The following is a 17,300-nucleotide window of genomic DNA, read 5'->3' as shown; positions in this document are numbered from 1 at the left end:
TCGATCCGGGAACATCTGTTTACGCCTCTCGATCCGGGAACATCTGTTTACGCCTCTCGATCCGGGAACATCTGTTTACGCCTCTCGATCCGGGAACATCTGTTTACGCCTCCCATTCCGGGAACATCTGTTTACGCCTCTCGATCCGGGAACATCTGTTTACGCCTCTCGATCCGGGAACATCTGTTTACGCCTCTCGATCCGGGAACATCTGTTTACGCCTCTCGATCCGGGAACATCTGTTTACGCCTCTCGATCCGGGAACATCTGTTTACGCCTCTCGATCCGGGAACATCTGTTTACGCCTCTCGATCCGGGAACATCTGTTTACGCCTCTCGATCCGGGAACATCTGTTTACGCCTCTCGATCCGGGAACATCTGTTTACGCCTCTCGATCCGGGAACATCTGTTTACGCCTCTCGATCCGGGAACATCTGTTTACGCCTCTCGATCCGGGAACATCTGTTTACGTCTCTCAATATAGGAACATCTGTTTACGCCCCCCATTCCGGGAACATCTGTTTACGTCTCTCGATCCGGGAACATCTGTTTACGTCTCTCGATCCGGGAACATCTGTTTACGTCTCTCAATACAGGAACATCTGTTTACGCCCCCCATTCCGGGAACATCTGTTTACGTCTCTCGATCCGGGAACATCTGTTTACGTCTCTCAATATAGGAACATCTGTTTACGCCCCCCATTCCGGGAACATCTGTTTACGCCTCCCGATCCGGGAACATCTGTTTACGCCTCCCATTCCGGGAACATCTGTTTACGTCTCTCGATCCGGGAACATCTGTTTACGCCTCCCATTCGGGGAACATCTGTTTACGCCTCTCGATCCGGGAACATCTGTTTACGCCTCTCGATCCGGGAACATCTGTTTACGCCTCTCGATCCGGGAACATCTGTTTACGCCTCTCGATCCGGGAACATCTGTTTACGCCTCTCGATCCGGGAACATCTGTTTACGCCTCTCGATCCGGGAACATCTGTTTACGCCTCTCGATCCGGGAACATCTGTTTACGCCTCTCGATCCGGGAACATCTGTTTACGCCTCTCGATCCGGGAACATCTGTTTACGCCTCTCGATCCGGGAACATCTGTTTACGCCTCTCGATCCGGGAACATCTGTTTACGCCTCTCGATCCGGGAACATCTGTTTACGCCTCTCGATCCGGGAACATCTGTTTACGCCTCTCGATCCGGGAACATCTGTTTACGCCTCTCGATCCGGGAACATCTGTCTGTTTACGCCTCCCATTCCGGGAACATCTGTTTACGCCTCTCGATCCAGGAACATCTGTTTACGCCTCTTGATCCGGGAACATCTGTTTACGCCTCCCAATCCAGGAACATCTGTTTACGCCTCCCATTCCAGGAACATCTGTTTACGCCTCTCGATCCGGGAACACCTGTTTACGTCTCTCGATCCGGGAACATCTGTTTACGTCTCTCAATCCGGGAACATCTGTTTACGCCTCCCATTCCGGGAACATCTGTTTACGCCTCTCGATCCGGGAACATCTGTTTACGCCTCTCGATCCGGGAACATCTGTTTACGCCTCTCGATCCGGGAACATCTGTTTACGCCTCTCGATCCGGGAACATCTGTTTACGCCTCTCGATCCAGGAACATCTGTTTACGCCTCTCGATCCGGGAACATCTGTTTACGCCTCTCGATCCGGGAACATCTGTTTACGCCTCTCGATCCGGGAACATCTGTTTACGTCTCTCGATCCGGGAACATCTGTTTACGTCTCTCAATCCAGGAACATCTGTTTACGCCTTTTACAGTTTCTTTCCTCAGTGTTGTTGGTTTCCAGCGCACAGATCTTGCGTGTTATTTTGTTAGAGGTACATTTCAGTGTCTCGCTTGTATTATTATAAATGCTTAAATGTATTATTATAAATGTTTACAATTTTTTTCAAACCCCGATTATTCATTGCTAGTGTACAGAATCAAAAATGATTTTGAAAAATTATTCCTTGTATCCTGAAACTTTATGAAGTTTACTAGTATAGGAGGTTGTATGTGTGTGGATTCCTTGGAATTTTCTACATAGAAAATTATAGCATCCACAAACAGAGATATTTTTATTTCCTCCTTCCTAATCTCAATGTTTTAAATTTCCTTTTATTGTCTTATTCACTATTATTTTGAAAACAATATAAGTATACAAATATACATTTAAAAAGATAAAACCATTTGAGAGTATTCTACAGAAAATAAAAAATAGTGAAGGGGTCCGAATGGTTCAATACCTAATGGCATCAAAGATTTCATGAAGAACTGTATATTACCTACTTGATATCTTTACAATTAGCACAACTACAAATCAAATGTCTCTGGAGTTAGCTGGTAATGTAAGATTATGAATTGGTAACAAAATTCACAGCCACAGTCTGAGATATTTTGGCACCACGTGAGCTGGCTCAGTTAACCAGGGTCACCTTACTAGTCCTGATGCCTGGATCTTGGAGTAACTAGCTTCTCTAAGCGGTTACACACCATTCAGAATGAATGAAGACATGTGTGGAGTTAGGAGAGAGATGAGTAGGTCAGTTTCCCGTCTTACTGGCATCCAGAAAATTAAGTGCCTGAACTCATCGTGAGTAAAGTTTAATAATTCAAAGCAGAATTTGAGCTTCAAAAGAACAATAAAATATTGTTGCAAATGTACCATTTTCTGTAAAGAATAAAAGCTACATAGTTTTAGGAAAGCGAAGGAAATCCTGACTCCTGGTTTAACTGATTCATTCACTGCCTCATTTGTTTATCAAATACTTACTTAACAGATACTGTGTCGACACGTGGCTCAGGCCATCGAGACACAGCAGGGGACAAATGTTTATACTTGAGGTTGGCTAACTCATTATAGGACAATAAGTGAGATTTATAATGCGTGCCTTATTTGTACTTTTAGATTATAAAGACTGGTTATCAAATACACATAAAAAAGAGGAGATTTTCTTTCCAATTGAGTCTTCTCCTGTGTGCAGGGAATGCATGCCTTGCCTCCCTGGCTCGCCTCTGAAGGTATTTTATAAATTTACGCTGACCTGAGATATGTGACTCAGAACTGACTGGACCGGCACTCGCCGGTCAGCCACTCACATTTCAGTCCGCGGCCCTTTATGCTGTTGTTACTCACACTGCAGGCCGCGGCCCTTTATGCTGTTGTTACTCACACTGCAGCCTGAGGCCCTTTATGCTGTTGTTACTCACACTGCAGGCCGCGGCCCTTTATGCTGTTGCTCTATGCCACTGATTCACTGCTTTCTCATCCTGACTAGAACACAGACTTGTTGAGAGCAGGGCTATGTTGTCCTACATCGCAGGAGCTTGAGCCGACGGACTGGGGACTTGGTGTCCACTGACACTGACCGGTGTGGATAAACTGCGTTGGCACATCCGGTCTCCAGCTGCCCCAATCATCAGACAACAACGCAGAGTGCTGCAGTCTGCGCTACCTTGGGAAACTCTTCAGAAGGAACAGAAAGCTTCAAAATAGTTCTTTAGCTTCAATAAGAAAAAATAACTAAATTAACTTTAGTGGCTCAGTACTTTAGTGCTATTTTCTTTTCAAAGAATTTGAAGTGTAGTAGATTTTTAAAAAAGTTACAATGCAGATAAGATGTTGAAGAAAAGAAGCTTAGAGAAAATGAGTGACTGCATTCTTGACAAAAAAAAAAAAAATGTAGGGATGGTGACCTGACTTTAGGATACTAAAACATTCTAAATTGTTGCTCACCTTAACAAAAACGGAAATACCCTTAATGAGATCCAACACAATCAGAAGTGAACAGGGTTCAACGGCACCAGTGAGTAACACAGAACTTACGGATTCCATGGCCACAGTTACGGATAATTAGCTGCTCCGTCAGACACCTGTGGCCCTATGAACCTCTTGTTACTAGAGCCATTTAGATATCCACAAAGAAAGAGACTGGTGGGTACAATCTAAATCCTTGAAAACAGTAAAAACATGTTACTGCCCCACTCCAATAGCCGGTCAAGATGGCTGTGGCATGACAGTCCTATGACAAGTTTCTCCCAGCACAGCGATCCGGGAGCACCGGCTGGGGCTACAAAACCCCTGGTGACCTCTGGCCTGCTTGGGTGCCGGTTTCCTAGGGTTGAGGGTAGCGCATCGAGGTTTACGTTCGTACATGAAAAGCTTGTTCCCGGTAAGGCAGCATTTAGGCAAACATTTTTAGAGTCTCTGGGAATGAGGAAATGCATATGCTACTAAAATGATCATTACTCACACTAGCTTCCCGAAGTTTTTGGATCTTTGCTCCTTACTCTGCTGTACTTTATCACAATGGTTTCATCAGTTTAAGATATTTAAGCGGTCTTGCTTCTAGTTATAGTAGATGTGACCTGGGATGATGTTTCCCAGTGGTCACGATGGTGCCACCATGATAATAACGCTTGGTATTTATATTTCATATGATACTGGTGAACTAGCTTTATTTGTCTTGATTATAACAGTAATGAGAATTCCTTATTTTTTTCAAGAAACTTTAAAGTCTTTATTTCATTAGACCATTTCAATAACATCAAGAAATCAAAAAGTTAACATGACTTACCCAGCACCTCTCTGGCTAATGAGTGGTTATAGCTGGACTAGAGTCTAGTTTGTCAGTGGTTAGCTGGATAAGAGTCTAGCTTGTTAGTGGTTAGCTGTATTAGATAGAGTATCGTTTGTTAGTTACTAGTTAGATAGACAGGAGTCTAGTTTCTCAGTTTGTGGTTAGCTAGGTAAGAATCTAGTTGGTAAATTAGTGGTTAGCCGGACTAGAATCTGTTTGCTAGGTAGTCATTAGCTTTCTTTTTAATGCCTAATCTAATTCTTTCTTTACCATACAGCTACTGCTTTAAAAATCTGAGTTGATAATTTCAGACACCTGTCATTTATCGATTGTAAATCTAAATTTAATTGCGGTTAGTGGATTTTGTTCTCAATGTGTGGTTCAAAACAGCTAGCTTTGTGGAAAATACCAGAGTTCATGATTTGTGTCTGCAGAGCTGAGCCTCTCTTCTACCCTGTATCCTTACACGTTCTATGCTATAAAATATGCTGTCGTAAAGAATATGATAAATTCAAAGCCTCCTTTAATCCTAACAGAGCACAGTTTTAAGCCAAATAAATCCATCTTTCTCGGAGTTTCAGGTGACTGAAGTTTTCTGGGGTGGATTTTTTTCTTGGTGACATCACTGCAAAAATAGTCTATGGACCCTAGGGACAGACACATGTTATCATTTTTCAGGGATAATTCTGAAATCCACAACTACTGACAAACTTGGAAATGCACAGGAAACGTGCAGCCCATGGGTTCCCCAGCTTTGGAATGCTATTTCTGCAGCAGGTGCAGTGACGCTGTCTGGGGGAGCCTTTCTACAGAAATTACACAGTGAGATCTTCTCTGACATTTGGTGAGCTCACTTCACAAAAGTTCCACAAATGGTTAGAACATCTTTTACAATTCTAATTGTATGTATGATATTAGAGCTTTATTGCAAACATTTGAGAAATTTTTTTCCCTGAGATGTTTTTCCCTTTTTGAAGTTTAACTCAAAGAGAAAATGCCAACAACAATTAGGAGACATAAAAAACATCTTCAAGGACAGAGAATCGTTCTTCACAAAATGCTTGGAAATGCCTCCTGACTGGCCTGTTTCTCACTCGTGTAAAATGCCAGATGTGGGTGCTAGTCGTGAGGCAGACAGCCTGCCTGAGGCCCGTACCTTGGTGAGGTCCTTGTACAGCTCCGGGTACAGCATCGCCATCTCCGGCTTCACGTCCTGGTCCAGCACTAAGGAGAACACTGGGAACATGGTGTATATGGTGGCATACCTGCAAGACCAAGAGCGGAGTGCAATGGGCCTGAGAAACTTCTACCACACAGCTAGAAACAGACCTCTGGATTAGAGGTCACAGCTTCAAAAACACCAAAAAATACTCCACAAAAACCAACAAAGTAAGTTGGCAACCAAGTAAGATGATTGCGGAGACTGAGTATTTATCTCAGAGCACAGTAGCATGTTCTGTAAGTCACAAATGCTTACGGGTAGAAGACTGATTTTTAAAAATGTTTACCTTTCTATGCTGAGATCATTGTAGACTCACATGCAGTTGTCAGGAATAGCACCGAGATCTTATGTGATCTTTACCCAGTTCTCCCAATGGTAACATCTTAGATAACTGTAGTGTGAACCTCACCACCAGGATCCACACGGACACCTCCAGACCCAGGGCACCCCTCACACAGGGTCCCTCACACGGACACCTCCAGACCCAGGGCACCCCTCACACAGACACCTCCAGACCCAGGGCATCCCTCACACAGGGTCCCTCCTGCGGCTGCTCAGTAGCTGCAACCACTTCCCTCTGCTGCCTCCTCCCTAATCCCTGGCCACCATGAATCCGTTCCCCATCTCTAATCTGGTCATTTCAAGAATGCTATGCAAATGGAATGCTATGCAAATGGAACTGTACAGAAGGTTAACTTCGGGGACTGGCGTCTTTTACACAGCACAATTCTCTGGAGATTCATCTAGGTTGCTGCTGTGTCAGTAGCGTCTTTCTTTCTATTGCTGACTACTATTTTGTGGCAGGCAAATGAACCACAGTGCGCTTAACCACTACTGAAGTTACATCTGGGTTAGTCCTAGTTTTTGATCACAAATAAAACTGCTGTAAATATTCACTGCACAGGTTTTTTGGGGAAGTTTCCATTTATTTTGGAAACGAGTGCCGAGTGAGAGGGTATAAACGCTCAGGAGCATGAGTGCTAGGTCACATGGGGGTGGTATAGTTTTTCAAAGAAATCGCTAACACATCTTCCAGATGGTAGGATTTACACTCCTACAGCAATATAAGAGCTATCCAGTGTCTGGGACTCTTCCTCACAATTCTGGCAGGCGTGAGGTGGAGCATCCTGTGGTCTAACCTGGTCTCTGCGGCTGACGATGCGGGCATCATTTCACCGGCTTGCTTGCAGTCTGTGTGTCCCCTCACACACAGGGTGGCCGTCTCTGCGCCTTCTGTCCTTTTCCTAACTGGACTGCTCCTTCATGGCTGAGCTTGGAGAATCTTTAAGCACTGCTGGACACAAGTCTTGCCGACACCCCCTTTCCTTTCCGGAAGCGGCCGTCACTGGCTGCAGCGTGCCGTGCCCATGAGGCCTTTCTCCGGCACTTGAGTCCCTCTGCCTGCACGGTTTCCAGTCATCCCCAACGTACCCCGTCTCCTCACTGGCTGCTTTCAATGGGTTTGTCTCTGGTTTTCATCAGTTTGATTATGATTATCTTGGTGTGAATTTGACTGTCCTGTTCAGGGTTTGCTTACCTTCTTGAATCTATACATTTATGTCTTTTGCCAAATCTGGGAGGTTTTCAGCCTTTATTCCTTCAAGTAAGTTCCTAGCCCTGCCCTGTCTCTTCTCCCCTGGAACTCCCACGGCACAAACGGTACAGCGGCCAGGGCTCCCGCGGCACAAACGGTAGAATTACCATCTTGCTGTCCCTGAGGCTCTGATCCATTTTTTTTCAGTCAGTTTTCTCTCTTGTTCAGATTGAGGACTTTCTGTTTTTCTGTCTTCCAGTTCACTGCGTCCTCCCTCTGTCCCTTCTATTTTGCTGCTGAGCCCAGTCACGGCATTTTTTTTTGTCTGGGTTATTTCTCATCTCTAAGATTTCCATTTGGTTCTGCTCTGTATCTTGTCTGCTGGGCTGTTCTATTTTGCCATTTGCTCCCAGTATGTTGGTAATGACTGTTTCCCAGTCTTTGTCAGAGAATTCTAGCATCTCTGCCATCTCAGGGCTGGCTTCTGTTGACTGTCTTTTTTCCATTCACCTTGAAATCTTCCTGGTTCTTGGTATGGCAAGGGACTCTGATGGAAACCTCTGACATTCCGGGTAAAGACTGAATTTTCTGAAGGGTGCTGACCCTGCTCTGGTGGGGAGAGGAGGGCGTTGTTCTGCTGCTGTGCAGGGGCAGGGGTTAAGGCTCCCCATGCGGCCTCCGCCGACACTGAGGGGCTCATTACCCCTTCACTGGGGATGCAGTCCTGCCTCCTCCCATTCCATCACCCTGCAGATGCCGGGTGCATCGCTGCATCTCATGAAGTGGCACTTTCAGCTCTCCACTTGCCTTTTTGGGGAGGGGGAGGTGGGCACAGCCCTTCCCTGGCGTCTGGCTGGAGTAGAGTGATGATCATCTGAAAGTCATCTGTCTTCCTGGTGCCCCTTTCGTGGACCCACGGTTAGAGAGGCTGGGACCTCGCTGGGACTTTCAAATTTTAAATTTCTGCACCCATGGGCTTTTCCAGGCTGCCGGCTCCTTCAGCTCCAGCTGCTGGAAAACCCGGGGAGCTCCTGCCGCCTCGCCCCTTGCCCCCTCTGTTCACCTCGCTCTCCACTCAGAGCCTTCTGTTTCCAGCTGAACTTAGCAGAAGGAGCAGGGAGGAACCCATCTACCTCACCTCCCACCGTCCTGGAAGTGGGGCTGGGTTTTTTTTTTTTTTTTTTTGGAGACACAGTCTCACTCTGTGGCTCAGGCTGGAGTACAATGGTGCAACCACGACTCACTGCAGCCTTGACCTCCTGGGCTCAGCTGATCCTCTCACCTCAGCCTCCTGAGTAGCTAGGACCGCGGGTGTGTACCACCATGCCCGGCTAATGTTCTCTTGTAGAGATAGGGTCTCACCATGTTTCCCAGGCTGGTCTCACACTCCTAGTCTCAAGAAATCTTCCCAACTCTGCCTCCCAAAGTGCTGGGATTACAGGCATGAGCCACTGCACTTGGCTGGGGTTTTTTTTGTTGTTGTTAAATGACATTGTCACCTATGAGAACGCATTCTCATAGTTATCTCAAGTTGGGAAAGTTACCCCGTGGCAGAGAACCAGAAACACCCATGACACCACATTATATTTTAGCCTTGAAACATGCGGATACCTAAAGGCTATATTCTGTTTTAATGCGACTGAGATTCCACGGTCACTAAATGCAGACCGTTCTATTTTTAAAACTATTGTAGGTTCTATATGAAACATTTTCTTCTAAGGTACTTTTAGTCTATTTCACATCATTCTGTTTTCTTGATGAGTTACTGCTGGGCACTAAATATCTACATGCTTAGAGAACTCTATCCAGAAATTCAATCTTTAATTTCTTTATTACGTTAAACTTGTACAACACTGTTGTACTTCCCTGGAAATCTTTAATTACTTTGGTTAACTTTCTTTGAACAACTCCTCCCTATCTCTTCAACCTTTAACAACAAAAACCCCATTGCTTCCTCCTTTTCATAAACCTACTTTCTTGAGGTATAACTTTCAGCATGTGATGAATTTTGACAAGTGTCATGGAACCGCCATGTGACCATGACACAGAGCATCTCCGCCACCCCCAAGGAGGAGGCCTGTGATGCGCCAGGTGGGAGACCCCTGCCTCCCTCGCTGCCGTTGAGTCTCACATAAATGGCTGTTCCCCACAGGCTCTCTAATACCTGGCTATTCTCTCTGGGTGGTCTCTGCTCTCTGCGAGTGGGTCTCTCCGGGCCAGTGGTGTCAGGGCTCGCCCACCTTGCCGAGCGTGTCCTCTGCTTTCTCTGTGCTGCAGGCCAGCGTCTCACACTATGGACACAGTGCAGCTCTTCCACCCCCTGGTGGATGGCCGTTGGTGTTTTCCCAATCTGTGGAGATCACAGCTGAAGCAGTGAGAGTCCCGGGTGCTGGTCTACGTGGAAGCTCCCAGTCTGTGGAGATCACAGCTGAAGCGGTGAGAGTCCTGCTGCTGGTCTGCGTGGAAGCTCCCAGTCTGTGGAGATCACAGCTGAAGCGGTGAGAGTCCCGGGTGCTGGTCTACGTGGAAGCTCCCAGTCTGTGGAGATCACAGCTGAAGCGGTGAGAGTCCTGCTGCTGGTCTGCGTGGAAGCTCCCAGTCTGTGGAGATCACAGCTGAAGCGGTGAGAGTCCTGCTGCTGGTCTGCGTGGAAGCTCCCAGTCTGTGGAGATCACAGCTGAAGCGGTGAGAGTCCTGCTGCTGGTCTGCGTGGAAGCTCCCAGTCTGTGGAGATCACAGCTGAAGCGGTGAGAGTCCCTGTGTCGGTTTGCGTGGGAGCATGAGTGTTTTCCTTTTTCCTGGGTGAACACTGAGGAGGGAGGTTGCTGGGGCATGGGGCAGCAAATGTTTAATTTCATAAAAACTACCAGCCTGCTTTCTGGAGTGGCTGGACCATCTGCACCCTCGCCAGCAGTGCCACCCTGCTGCCCGCCTGCCAACACGCCACTCGGCCCTTCGGCCTGGCCTCCATGGCGGCAGAGCCTTAACTCTCTCTGTGGCTTAAATTTATCTTTCCTGGTAACTAATGATGTTAAATACATTTTCTTGTGCTTACTGACCATTCTTATGTCTTCTTTTGTGATGAATGTTCAAATCTTTCATCTTAAAAACAAAACTGAGTTGTTTGTCTGATCGTTGAGTTGAAGATATGTACTGAAAGTATTTTCTTCTCGTCTGCCTTTTTACTTGATTAGTACTGTGTTTAGAAGAGCAAAAACTTAATTTTTATGAAGTCCCTCATGTCAGTTTATTCTCCATGCATCACGATGTTCATGCTTAGGAAGTCTGTGCCAATCTGGGCACAGGTTGCGGGGCCCTAGAACCCACCAGAGCCTGGCCCTCCTCTGAGATGTGCACACACTGAAGTTTACTCTGACAAACTTCACAGCAGGTACAAGGACTCTTGAAACACAGAGGTTTCGAGGCCGTCTGGCTGCTGAAACAGAGGTTTCGAGGCCGTCTGGCTGTTCGTTCTAGACGTGGGAGAGTTCTCTTCTCTGAGGCATCCCTGTCCCCAGCTTCTTATCCAATGTCTGAAAACATTTGTTTCACGTGTTTTCTTGTGTCTTCCATTTGATTAGGCTTGGAAGATAAATCTGTTTATCACGGCTGGAAGCAGAAGTTCTCAAGACCCTTTCTGATAAACCCACAGAGCCTCCCGTTCCTGCAGGTCTGGACACGGCTCCCCGAGGGACCTGCCTGTGCTCCTCCTGCCCAGAGCTCTCTCTCGGAATGTCATGCACCTTCTTGGTGCTCAATTAAGGTTCAATCTAACTTTAACGAGAGCACTCACAGGCTATCCATCTGAGTCACTAGCAAGGGTATAAAGAAGACCCACACCCAGGAATGGCTGCTATGACGTGGCGCTGTGTGTGAGGTCCTCGCCGGCAGCTGCCAGAATCTCTGGGGAGACAGACACCTCTGGCCAGTTCAGACTAGCTTTTCCCAAAGCATTTTCGTGGAACGTGAGTTGTGGGCTCATGAGATCAGAAGTCTCTCTCAGGGCCTCCAACTTGCCAAAGTGCATAATGCTGCAACCTACAGAGGTTCCCCATGAGGACTTGGCCTAGGAGCTCTCTTTCTGGGGGAGGGCACGGCATTCCCCAGGCCTGCTTGGGGGGCAAGGGCAGGGTGGGCTTGGGGGTCACAGGAGCCTCCCCAGGCTGTCCTGTCTCTCCCAGCCCCTCCTGCTGCCCCATCCCCCATCCCCCTAGGCTTTCCCATCACCACCTTCGCGGCCCCCATGGTCCCTGGTCCCTCCCTGGGTTTCCCTGCTGTGCACTGAGTATGCCTAGTCCTTCCTGCTCCTGGGGCCTCTTGCTTCAGGAAAGTCACCTGGGCCAACAGTTCCCTCCAGAGCTGATGAAATGAATGCAGATGAAAACCATATTTGTGGAATTAAATTCTATCAACTGTCCTCTAGGTTCTAGAGCCAGTTTATCATAGACATGATTTTGTTCTAGTTAGATGTTATTTTGTAAAAACATCATGTTGGTTTTTGTTCACTTCTTGGTATTTATTTCCTAGGTGAAGGCAAACTCATTATTTATTTTCAAAGAAGCTTAACTAAAGGCATCGCCCCTCCAAAGCTCCCACCTAACCCAATTCAGAGTATGAGTGCTTAAGAAAGTCACAGACGTTTCTTTTGTGACGGACACTCAGAGTTACTTTACATGAAGCCCACTATAAACAAGAGCTGTAGGAACAGGAGCTGGGGACGGTGCAGAGCACTCGGGCTGTGAGGCAGGCACAGGCCTCACTAACCCAAGCAGTAGTTCTTTAAAGAATAATCTCCATGGTCCCCCACATTTTCCTTTTCATGTTTCAAATCCATGATTTTTAAAATATGAAAGGTGAGAAGGGTTACGCTTTTCTATGACTTCCAAGGAAGAAACACACTGTTCAAACTCAAGATGCAATCAGTATTACTGTGCAAATTCTGTACTATTTAAAAGTAACTAGGCTGGACGAAGGGGCTCATGCCTGTAATCCCAACACTTTGGGAGGCTGAGGCAGGTGGATCATTTGAGGTCAGGAGTTCGAGACCACCCTGGTCAACATGGCAAAACCCCATCTCTACTAAAAATATACAAAAATTAGCTGGGTGTGGTAGCACATGCCTGCAATCCCAGCTACTTGGGAGGCTGAGGGAGGAGAATCACTTGAACCTAGGAGGCAGAGGTTGCAGCGAGCTGAGATCACACCACTGCACTTCAGCCTGGGCGACACAGCAAGACTCTGTCTCAAAAAAAAAAAAAAAAAGCAACTAATGTAATAATTACTGTAAAGATGTAGGCAATGGGAAAACTTATTTAAAAAGAGTTAGCACTTATTGTACCTTTAGGATTTTTCACCTTTGTTTGAAGTACTATAGGAAACACTACTGGAATTCACGGAGAGCTGAGAATATTAGCACAAATCCTACCACCATTTCCATCAACTGTATGGGCTATGAGTTGGTAGGTTGCTGGGACATTCTTTGGTCACCTAGAGACATGAAATAAGGTTCAAGTTGACACCATGGACGCACAGTGCTGTCCTGTGCTACCTCATACTGGGGCTGAGGGAGCCTCAGTGGCCAGGAGAGCCCAGGGCCGATGACGGCGCTTTCCTTGTGGGCCACAAAAAGAGAGTCTGCAATGCTTAATGATCATGGGGGTTATTCCCTGAGTGATTATAGCAGGCAGGGGCCTAAAACAGAGGCACTTGTGCCAAGATGAAGGGCTAGGGGTGAGAGAAGCCTGAAGACACCTGCGAAGGTTTCCCTAGGCTCTTACCTACTTTATTCAAAGTGATTTTTAAGACCACAGGACAGGCTGCTGCTATCTTGGGAGGAACGGTGCTAACATGTGCAGGCGAAGGACGTGGAGTCCGAGGCAGGTGCCCCAGGAGTCTTGGTAGCTGTGAGCCCCACAGCTCAGCTGTCCTGAGGCTTGGGGTGGGGGGCCTAGAATCCGCCAGAGTCTGGCCCTCCTCTGAAATTCGCACGCACTGAAGTTCATGCTGACAAACTCACAGCAGGTACGAGGACCCGATATACCTTATGACTTGTCCTTGTAGAGCACGCAGGAGAATAGGACGCTAACTGGTAATACAACTGCGCAGCCTGGGGGTGTGAAGGTGCACCATTGGGGGGGGGCCTCCCAGGGAAGCAAGGACAGTGGGGACATCTGGCAGTGGTCTAGGCCAAGGGGACATCATGTGTGGAGGCCAGAGGACAGAGAGGACCTGAAGACTGGAGACGGAAGGAAGGCAGAGACCCAAGTGCTGGCTCTGTGCACGCTCCTTGGACGGCTCAGGATGACGGGGGTGCCTCTCAGTGATTCTAACTCAGGAAAAAGGTGACTTAAGAGGACCTCACATGTTTAACAAAAACCTAACACACGCACAGACTGATATTTCCCTGTATTTTGCTAAAATTGTGAGGAACTCCTGGGATTCAGGGAGCTGTCGAGTGAAACGGTGTTTAGACTGTGGACTAGAAACAGCTATGCAGGGAGAAAGGACTCTGTCTGTTTCTCTGTGGACCTGGGGTAAGCTCAGTGGCTGCGTGACGGTGAGGAGCAGCACCCGGCGCCAGCCCCTGACGACTCAGGTCTGAGCTGGGCCTCCCACGGGCGAGTTCCTGAGCTCTCTGGGTCTCTCACTTTTCTCACACATGAAGTGGGGACAAGGTGAGGATGAAAGCACGTTCAACGCCAAGAGCATCGAGGCCAGTGGCTGTTACTATTCAAGTATTTTCTGAGACTCTTTGTGGAGTGGAAGCTGGTTCAGGTGGGCATGAGCTTTGCAGAGGTCAGGGAGGTCAGCGGCAGATGAGAGGCTGCTTTTAGTTTGCTGCCAACACCAACAGTCACACTGATTTCATTTCTAGTCATAACCACAGAGGAGGAGGAAAAGAGAAATTCCCACCTATTCACTCTTCACAGGAAGCTCCTGTTTTGCAGATACAGCAGCAAAATCAGCTCAGCTTTCAATGCACGCCGCACGCCTGCTGTGCTTTTGGTGTCCTTTTCTAAGACACTGCTGCTGTTATCTTTGTTTTTTGAGATGGAGTCTGACTTTGTTGCCCAAGCTGGAGTGCAATGGCACGATCTTAGCTCACTGCAACCTCCCCGTCCCGGGTTCAAGTGATTCTCGTGCCTCAATCTCCTGAGTAGCTGGGATTACAGGCACACACCACCACGCCTGGCTGATTTTTTTGTATTTTTAGTAGAGACAGGGTTTCGCCATGTTAGCCAGGCTGGTCTCGAACTCCTGACCTCAGGTGATCCACCCACGCCCACTTCAGCCTCCCAAAGTGCTGGGATTACAGGTGTGAGCCACCACGCCCAGCCCTCATGCTGTTATCTTTGAAAATGAGATTCCACTCCTGCCCGGGAGAGACCAACAGTGTTTGCTTCGAAGCATGCCACACCATGTCCCTGCACTTCCTGTTCTCTCTTTGCTGCTGGCCACGCCGCACAGCAGGATGAAGCCCCAGCCAGGGGAGGGCAGCCTGCAGAGAGCCGGGAGAGCCTATCAGTGGCCACTCTGCCCCTCCGCCTTCTGCCACGGGACCCGTTAAAAATCTCAGATCCAACACAGTTCCTGACACAAACTATGGCTTCCACTTGAAAACAAAATCTAATAAGAAAATCCCAGGAGGAACAAGTGTGCAGGTGCTGTCTTGAAGTTCACCCAAGTAAAATGTCATTTTTACATCAGTATTATTCATTCTAAATGATGACTGTATCAAGAATCTTCTATATACGTTTTTTGTTTTTTTTTTTTTCAAAATAGAAGTCCTCCCCTGGATGAGCTGGCAGGTTCTGAGTGTAACTTACCCCACCATGAGGAAGCCCTGATACAAAGGGACGGATGCGAAGTAGAAGACTGAGGAAAACACAGCCTGGAGAGAGAGCCCACAGACGAAGACAACTGTCAGTTCCACGAGCACCTGTGGCCCCAAGCCTCTCAGGGGCCTCGTTAACTCCTAAGCACAGCCCAGGTACTTCCGGCAGCACTCAGCACCCCCACTCCCGGACCCTGCCCTTCCCAGACCCTGCCCTTCCTGGACCCTGCCCTCCATGGGTGCCAGCACAGAAGGCTTAGTACCTGCATGGTGGAGATGATAAGGCCCCTGTGCATGACGAACTGGCCGAGTGCCGCCGACCTCTTGTAGCTGTTCCGCCCGTGCACCATGAGCAGCCTGCCAATGTGCCGGAACTGCGTGATGGAGAAGTCGGCCGCCAGCGAGGCCTGTTTCCCCTCCTAAAAGAAAAGCACACGGGGCCTTTTCAAACACGGCGGATGCTGGAAATCAGACTCCAAAAGTGAGTTTTAGAACTCAGCCTAAATGTTACAAAGACCGAAATTCTCTCTGTAGAACTTGTAAAGCTTCAGCTCCGTCGATGGGGACAGGTCCTATGGTCTCAGGAACAGGGGCAGGAAGAGCCCCCAACACCAGCCCAGGCTCTCACTAGTGCCTCAGGAGAGCTCGGCTCCGACAGACCACAGGTGTCACAGGAGTCAGCACAGCTGCAGAGTCCGGGCCAGCCCTGTTGAAGGACTCCCCTGTGATCTGAGTGTGGGCCCGCCCTGTCGGAAGACACCCCTGTGATCTGACACGGGCCAGCCCTGCTGAAGGACTCCCTTGTGATCTGAGTGCGGGCCCGCCCTGTCGGAAGACACCCCTATGATCTGACACGGGCCAGCCCTGTGGGAGGACACCCCTATCATCTTGGGCTGCTTCAAGACAATTCTCTGTTTTTTCATATTTGAAGAAACAATCTATCCCCTCTTTCACAACGCTGTTGTAAGGCATTACAAAATGAAGTAGCCAAGGAAAAAGCCACGCTTGCTTGAGCTAGGTGAATTTTCCAGGTCTTTCTGGGTGTGTCTGTATTAATATTTAAGTGACTGTGGAGAAGGAGAGAGTAACACAGATAAAGCTGGCACGGAAGATGAACCTCAAACCACAGCTCAGTCGGCCAGGAGACACAGGCAACCACACAGAGAATGGTGCGTGGAAAACAGGAGGGAGGCCACGGAAAGGCTCGCTGGGGGATCTGCTAACATCTGAGCTGAGCCCTAGGGCAGGTGACTAAGAGTGACACCTCCCTGTACACCACTCCGCCAACAGCAAGTCGCGGAGAGCTGGGCTGTAATGCACGTGGCAGGATTGACATTATGAAATGTGAGGTCAAAGCGGGGGACTCCGACCAATCCCTCCTTTATTCAAATGTACAGTTCAGTGCCCGGGACACACCAGGCTCTTCAGGCTGTGCTGACTGTGTGCTGACCACACGTGTTGACCAAGTGCACATTCACCGAGCATGTGCTGACTGTGCCGACCAAGCATGCGGTGAGTATGTGCTGAGTGTAAAATGACCAGGCATGCACTGAGCACGTGCTGATGTGCACTGAGCAAGTACGTGCCGAGTGTGTGCTGACTGTGCGCTGAGCACATGCTGACGTGCGCTGACCGAGTGTGTGCTGTGTGCTGACTGTGCGCTGGGCACAAGCTGACGTGGATGACCGTGTACCGAGTGTGTGCTGACTGTGCGCTGAGCACGTGCTGACGTGCGCTGACCGAGTATGTGCTGTGTGCTGACTGTGCGCTGAGCATGTGCTGATGTGCGCTGACCGTGTGCTGAGTGTGTGCTGACTGTGCGCTGGGCACAAGCTGACGTGGATGACCGTGTGCCGAGTGTGTGCTGTGCGCTGAGCATGTGCTGATGTGCGCCGACCAAGCGTGTACCGAGCGTGTGCTGACTGTGCGCTGAGCACGTGCTGATGTGTTGACCAAGCATATGCTGAGTGTTTGCTGACCGAGTGTACGCTAAGCACATGCTGATGTGCACTGACCAAGTAGGTGCTGAGTGTACAATGCCCCAGCGTGTGCTGAGTCGTGTTGATGTGTGCCGACTGTGTGCTAATGTGTTGATAAAACGGCGAA

The 17,300-nt window shown here is 48.4% G+C and overlaps 2 protein-coding genes across 14 annotated transcripts in view; both read right to left on the bottom strand.

Annotated features, from left to right (window-relative positions):
- The window catches only part of ATP9B (ATPase phospholipid transporting 9B (putative)), a 308,184-nt gene that overhangs the window by 16,996 nt on the left and 273,888 nt on the right, over positions 1 to 17,300 (bottom strand). For 11 of the 13 annotated variants that reach the window (XM_031003705.3, XM_031003706.3, XM_063699327.1 and 8 more), the window contains 3 exons: positions 15,458 to 15,613; positions 15,187 to 15,251; positions 5,761 to 5,869 (listed from right to left, as the gene is read on the bottom strand). In XM_031003705.3, coding sequence (XP_030859565.1) covers positions 5,761 to 5,869; positions 15,187 to 15,251; positions 15,458 to 15,613 — 330 coding nt within the window. The remainder of the gene's footprint in view (positions 1 to 5,760; positions 5,870 to 15,186; positions 15,252 to 15,457; positions 15,614 to 17,300) is intronic. The other 2 variants (XM_063699325.1, XM_063699328.1) reach the window with 1 other exon arrangement.
- On the bottom strand, positions 15,639 to 17,290 carry LOC129528373 (histidine-rich protein PFHRP-II). Its single transcript, XM_055368667.1, is given in 4 exon segments — positions 15,639 to 16,874; positions 16,876 to 17,036; positions 17,039 to 17,139; positions 17,141 to 17,290. Coding segments are annotated over 4 exon segments (597 nt in total). The 5' UTR covers positions 17,194 to 17,290; the 3' UTR covers positions 15,639 to 16,592.

The sequence above is a fragment of the Gorilla gorilla genome, chromosome 17 (assembly GCF_029281585.2).
Source record: "Gorilla gorilla gorilla isolate KB3781 chromosome 17, NHGRI_mGorGor1-v2.1_pri, whole genome shotgun sequence".
NCBI classification, from domain to species: domain Eukaryota; kingdom Metazoa; phylum Chordata; class Mammalia; order Primates; family Hominidae; genus Gorilla; species Gorilla gorilla.
This window is presented reverse-complemented; position numbering and strand designations above follow the sequence as displayed.